Here is a 6,390-nt window from a genome sequence, read left to right on the forward strand (position 1 = left end):
TCCAAGAAGCACATACTCATGCCACTTTGGACTTTAAACTAGCTGAGAGATTCCACTTCACTCATACTGCAAGTCAGATAGAACGAGAGGGCGGCAAAAACTCAAAAGATAACAGCATCTGCAGAGATGGCATCCATGACCATGACAGCCGCCTCATTCCTGACCGCAGGCTCAGCCTCAACCATCGCCAAACCTTCAACTTCCAGCCGCCGGAGCCTCGTCGTAGCCAAGGCCGCCGCCAGAGCCCCAGAGGGAGAAACAAAGAAAGAAGAGAGCAGCAGCAGCAGCGGGAGGAGGGACTTGATTTTTGCGGCTGCGGCTGTGGCGGCGTGCTCTCTTGCCAAGGCTGCTTTGGCGGATGAGCCTAAGAGGGGGAGCAAAGAGGCAAAGGAGAAGTATGCTCCTGTTTGTGTCACCATGCCAACTGCTCGTATCTGTCGCAACTGAGTAAACCACTACGTACTTTCATTTGCTTTGATTCAGTCACTCGTGGTGGTTGTATTATAATCGTTCTACAACTTTGTATGATGCTCTTGTAATTTTTCTTGGGACAGATCTGCCTTCTTCCCTCTTCTCATATTACATGTTTATGTCACTTTTTATTTTTCTAAATTTTCTATGTTGTTAACTGTGCGGAGAGAGCAAAGGGTCTGGTAGCTCAAGTGGTTTAAAACGCATTTGAACCAAGGGCTTTTGCATTAAAAAACAACATGCGGCACATAAAGATTCTGGAATCAAATTCACTACTTTAGGTATTGGAAAAGTGATGATTTCTATAGTCCAACTGTAGAACAAAGTTCTACTATGTCATCGATAATGTGTCAATAACATTGTAACTAGCAAAACGTACCGACATATTATCAATATATAATATCAATAATAGCAAACGAAAAGACAACGTGCATATAAGTACAAACCAGCAAACATATTACCTTTCTTGAACAGCATGCAATCCTCATGTGGTATGATTATGGCTCTAGCATTATGGCAGAGCTTCGTATTTTAGTTGGTAATTTTGTAGTCCAACTATGAAACAAACATTCGTTCTAGCAATATGTCATTGATATGATGTTTTAGCAGTGTAGTCAACAAAACATATTGGGATATATTATCAACAATATTGATGAAAGAATGGACATCTTACACCGAGGATTTATGATAAGTTATGCGCCCCAAAAGATGGGCTAGAATGCTGCAAGGCCCTTGGTCGTGTGGTACTTGCTAGTTGCTACATACTAGTGAGCAGAGACTCCTTTCAGAAACCTATACCACCACTCCTCGCCAAAAGGACCGACGCGGCAACACCAGTCAAATTGCAAACCGCAGCAGCAATCTATGGAATCTAAACACCTAGTCCGGCTTGTCTGGATCGAACATATTGAGTTAAATTTTCTTGCCATGGGTTTATATGACTCTTTACGTGATAAGAGAGAGAGAGAGAGCAATGATATACAACCCCGATAGGTACGTATTTTACAGGTCCAGGTATGTCAAAAAAAAAAAAAAAACTGTAAGTCAAGAACCAACTGCGATCCTCCGTTGTTGAACAGCTTCACATAATATACATTCTAACTTTTTTTCTTTCGGATTGAGAGAATCAGTTGAAAACATGCGAACAATCTAAACAGCCGAAAACCGAGATTTTATTAAACCATAACAATAATTAAGGAACAGGACTTTAGCCCGAATACAGGAAACACAAATCCAAGACACAAAACTTGGAGAGAGAATCAGGGACCAAATCCAAGACACAAAACTTCGATACAAAATAGTACCAAATCCAGCCCCCATTTCGAGTAGCAGCTTGGAGAGAGAATCAGGGACATTGTCCATCATTCGCCTTGGCAACTTTGCCCGGCAGCATAAAAGACTGCAACACAATTTTCGTGGCAAACTCATTGGCTTTTCCCATTGTGCTGGGAAGCAACAAAATTGCGAATAACTTCCATTGCTAACTGGTGAGCATTCTTATTCTGCAGCTTTGCAAGTTCATCCACAGCTTCATACGTTTCCTTATCAGCAAAAAGTTTCAAGTTGTAACGTGTTGGTGATGCCTCTGGACCTTCCCATTTGTCAACCAACTCTTGAAGTTTCTCAAATCCCTGATAACAATATACCAATTAGAATGACCAACATATTTTCTTAACACAGTATTTGAGATTAAACCACCTTCTTAATCCTTCGAAGGCCTACATATAATTTAAAATCTAATTTATAACTTACCAAGCGGTTTGTGAAGTTGCCAAATGACTCTTTAGATTGTCGTTTACGTTTCCAGTAATAGAACAAAGGTTCGAAAACCTTTTCAAGGTCTTGAACCTTGACCTTGTTCATGAAGGATTTTGCGAGTGAGGTTTGATTGGATGTTCCTCCAAGCCAGATCTATTTGAACACAAACAGAAATGAATAAACGCTCAGTTGCTTTCTTGATAATCTGGATTTGAGCACGATCAATATTGCAACGGATGTGCCAGAATTTGAATTACCTGATAGCTATTTGGACCATCACCAACTAGTCCAAGTTCAGCCATGTATGGCCTAGCACACCCATTAGGGCATCCAGTAATCCTTATAACTACTGATTCATTGTACTTCAGACCAACCTGAAATTCAAAAGAAAAATTTATCACATGCAATCTAATTCGTTATCAATAAATGATCTTGATTTTCCACCTTTTGTTGGTGCTTTGTGAAATGTGCTTGTTATTATGGTAATACCTTCTCAAATACTGCTCGAACCCGCTTAAGAATGTCAGGTATACCTCGTTCAGCTTCAGTTATTGCCAGTGGGCATAGTGGGAAGGCTGGGCATGCCATGGCAGTTAGGTTGAGGGGGTCTACAAACCTAGGATGCTGCCACAATTGTAACTGGTTAGTATGAACCCAATTTATAAAAATTCATAATGTATGAAACTTTCATATAATAGACACAACATATTCCAAACATTTCCAGATAGACAACATAATAACAGGTGAATAAGACAATCCATCATACCGGGTTGATAAGGTTCAAGTTATTGTTGATTCATAGAATAGGCAGTGAATACCCGGTAGGAGTATGCAGCAGACAAGTTCATATTGATGTCCACTGAAGAGGGAGTAAAAATAATTTAAAAAAAAAAAAAATATCTTACCAGCAGACCGGCCTTTGCAAGAACTGTGGTGATGGGACGCTTCCATGCACTGCGAATATCACACAATATGATATTCTGGTTTGGTGTGAGCCTTATACTCAAATTATACTTTTCTATAACCTCTCTTAATGCCTGCTTCATAACTCCTCCAATCCGACCATTATCAACATGAAGCCCACAATAATAACTGCCATCACCCTATCAAACAAAGATAAATAGTCATGACATAGCGCTTTGCAATTTGAAACTTAAGACGGAATCAAAGACATTCAATTCTATATGTGAAGACCAACAGAACGAACCTGCTTGTGCCATCCCAAATGACTTTTGAATTCCCACTCCGGCAACTCACGGAAAGGCTCAAATTTCTTTCCGTAGTATTGTTCCACTACACTTCTGAACTTTTCAATCCCCCACGAGCTGATCAAATATTTCATCCTACTATACCTACGATCATCTCTTCTCCCATTTTCACGTTGTGTAACAACTATAGCCTTAATGGCATATAGGATATCCTCTTTGGGGACATAACCCAATGGCTCAGCCAGACGGGGAAAAGTGGATTCCATCCTGTGTGTCCTTCCCATACCACCACCAACCTGCAGAGAAAATAATCAGAAATCTTGCTTGTGGAGAAAATGAGCTCACATATAAATGTTAGTGCATAACTTCGTCTTACATATAGGTTAAACCCTTGAGGCTCCCCGTTATCATCAGAAACAACCACAACACCAATATCATTTGTGAGAATATCCACCGAGTTGTCTGTTGGCACTGTAACTGCAACTTTAAACTTCCTGGGCAAGAACTGAGTTCCATAAATGGGCTCAGGTGAATCAGGGAAGTTTGTTCCATGAGAATTATCATTGCGGGCCTTTGTTACTTCAGGAGATTCTGCAGTCAGGAACTTTTCTCCATCCACCCAAACATCGTAGTAAAATCCAGACTGTGGAGTCAGCAATGCTGCAATGTTCTCAGCAGTCTGCTGTGCGCAAAGGTAATCCTTTCTTTGTATTGGAGCAGGAGGAGCAAGAACGTTTCTGTTAAGATCACCACAGGCACCAAGAGTTGAACCCATGCTTCTAATGATGCTACTCATTACAGTCTTTAGATCCTTTTTCAGAACCCCATGGAGCTGAAACGTCTGCCTTGTGGTCAAACGAAGAGTACCAATTCCAAACTGATCAGCAAGATCATCCATGGTCAAGTATAATTGGTTTGACACTTTCCCACAAGGGTTCTTGGTACGAAGCATGAAGGAGTAGGACCTTCCACCACGTTCATCTCGGTTATATTGTTGATAGCTCCCGTGGAACTTAATGAGTTGCGTAGCAGCCTCATTAATGTTCGGGGCATCCGTCAAAATCTCTTCATTAAGAGGGTATCTGATGAAGTTGCTCTGTTCTTTGAATATTTCAACCTTACTCCGCTTCGTCTCAGTTGCAGTCTCGGCCTTTGGAGGCTGCAAAACACAGAACCTATGAAAACAAGCACATTTCCTACAAACAACTAACGATAAGCAATCTAACTAAAATTCGTTCCACATTTTCCGATCGCCGAGGCCCCTCGGAGCCCTAATGTTTCTAACTCATTTATCCCAACCAATTGATGAAACTCAACAAAATTACGCATTTTATGAAGATTTGATGCACTGCGTGTCAATTATGATAAAAGAATTACGTAAAAATTAAGCATAAAATAGCCAAAAAAAATGCTTCAACTTTTCTAGGTTAATTGAATAATTCACATTAATCCATGTTCGATAAACTCGGTAAAACATTTTGACAGTGGCGGCGGCGGCAGAAATTTACAAAATTAAATTCAAATAAAAACTAATAGAGACGAAATAAGATCTCCAATCGGCCAAACAGTTGAACCAAAGCACATTTTGGCTCAATCTCTCTCTCAAAAAGCACATTAATTTATCATCTTTCTCGAATTTTCTGAGCAACCAAACAGATGTCTAACAAAATAGAGAGGAGGATCAGACGTTCGAAAACGCACCGTAGCGACGGCTCGAATAAGCGAAGAGGAAGAAACGGAAGAGAGAGGCACTTGTCGGCTTCTGGTGAGGCAAAGCGAGTTTGCTGAGCGCAGCCCCTGGTACCTCCCAATCTGCACCTTGGGCTCCCCCAGCACCGCCGTGTTCGTAGCTCCGAACGTCGTCGTCGTCGTCATACCAATCAAAACGACGGCGCTTCGAGAGGGTTTACGAGTTAGAGAGGAGAGAGAGAGATATAAGCTGCTGAGTTGCGTAGTGGAATTGAGCGGTGTAGAGCGGGCGGAAAAGAGGGTTTTTTCTTCTTAATTTTTAATTCACGCGCCTACCACGGGAACGTTTCTGTTTTGGGGACTGGGACGCGGAGGATTGGTGCGCGTGGAGTTTATCTGACAGAAATGCGAAATCAGAGTTCGATACCTGGGTTGATGTTACATCGAACCTGGACGGAATTGCGTGTTTTTATTTCGGTTTCGCTTTTTTGCATGGTCAAATGCGTCTGCGGTTCTTGATAAATTGGTTGGACGCGTGTGGCAGCCCTACTACTTCTGAAGGGAAGAGATGCAGAGATCCAACTTGGCTTTGTTTTGACAATCACGGGGTAGCCTGGTAGTTAGGAATAAATTTCAGGCCCATATCCACACGGTATGATTTGGATTTGATTTTTGGAGTTGGTAAATCGGATGATGGTAGTTAGGAGGAGTTGAGATGCCTTTGTATATTACGGTTTAGTGATATTTTTTTTCATTTGTCAGCGAGAGATCTTAAGTTTCATTCTTGTTAAAGGCGAATTTGAATCATATTATTGCTGACCCATTATAAGGCCAAGTCCACCACTCCTTAGTGTGAATAATATCGTTTGTTTAAAAAAAATAAAAAAAATAAAGTTTTTTTTTTTCGTTAGCAATGCATGTCAGTCTTTGGGCACAATTAGATTTTTAAAATGCTACTAACAATTTTATGTTTTATGGTTAAATCTTGATTTTTATGTTTTAAACAAATATTTATGGTTAAATCTATTTGTCCGTTTGAAGACATCCGATAAAATTGGAACCAGACAAATATTTAATGAAGCAAACTCAACTCCAAAAGAATACGTGTCAACTCTAATTAATTAGGCTCGAGTTGTCCAATTTTAATCAGTTGACGATGCAAAATAGTTATCACACCAATGAGACAATATGTAGGTTAACATGGTTCAAGCTACTTATTATCGAGTCATTTACCTAATTCGAAACTCCCATATCTTAAATTATT

The 6,390-nt window shown here is 40.5% G+C and overlaps 2 protein-coding genes across 2 annotated transcripts; one reads left to right on the forward strand and one right to left on the reverse strand.

The window, feature by feature from the left end:
• On the forward strand, positions 1 to 612 carry LOC103413153 (photosystem II 5 kDa protein, chloroplastic). The gene has a single exon (XM_008351646.2). The coding sequence runs from the start codon at positions 127 to 129 to the stop codon at positions 445 to 447; it is 321 nt and encodes a 106-aa protein (XP_008349868.1). The 5' UTR covers positions 1 to 126; the 3' UTR covers positions 448 to 612.
• A 1,009-nt stretch (positions 613 to 1,621) lies between these two features.
• Positions 1,622 to 5,717, reverse strand: LOC103448261 (sulfite reductase [ferredoxin], chloroplastic). Its single transcript, XM_008387512.4, has 8 exons — positions 5,139 to 5,717; positions 3,814 to 4,596; positions 3,437 to 3,733; positions 3,135 to 3,332; positions 2,719 to 2,853; positions 2,487 to 2,603; positions 2,224 to 2,382; positions 1,622 to 2,102 (listed from the first exon to the last, which is right to left on the reverse strand). Exons 1-8 carry the CDS (start codon positions 5,310 to 5,312, stop codon positions 1,896 to 1,898), a joined length of 2,070 nt encoding a protein of 689 aa, XP_008385734.2. The 5' UTR covers positions 5,313 to 5,717; the 3' UTR covers positions 1,622 to 1,895.
• Between the last annotated feature and the right edge of the window lie 673 nt (positions 5,718 to 6,390).

This window comes from Malus domestica, chromosome 11 (assembly GCF_042453785.1).
Source record: "Malus domestica chromosome 11, GDT2T_hap1".
Classification (NCBI taxonomy): domain Eukaryota; kingdom Viridiplantae; phylum Streptophyta; class Magnoliopsida; order Rosales; family Rosaceae; genus Malus; species Malus domestica.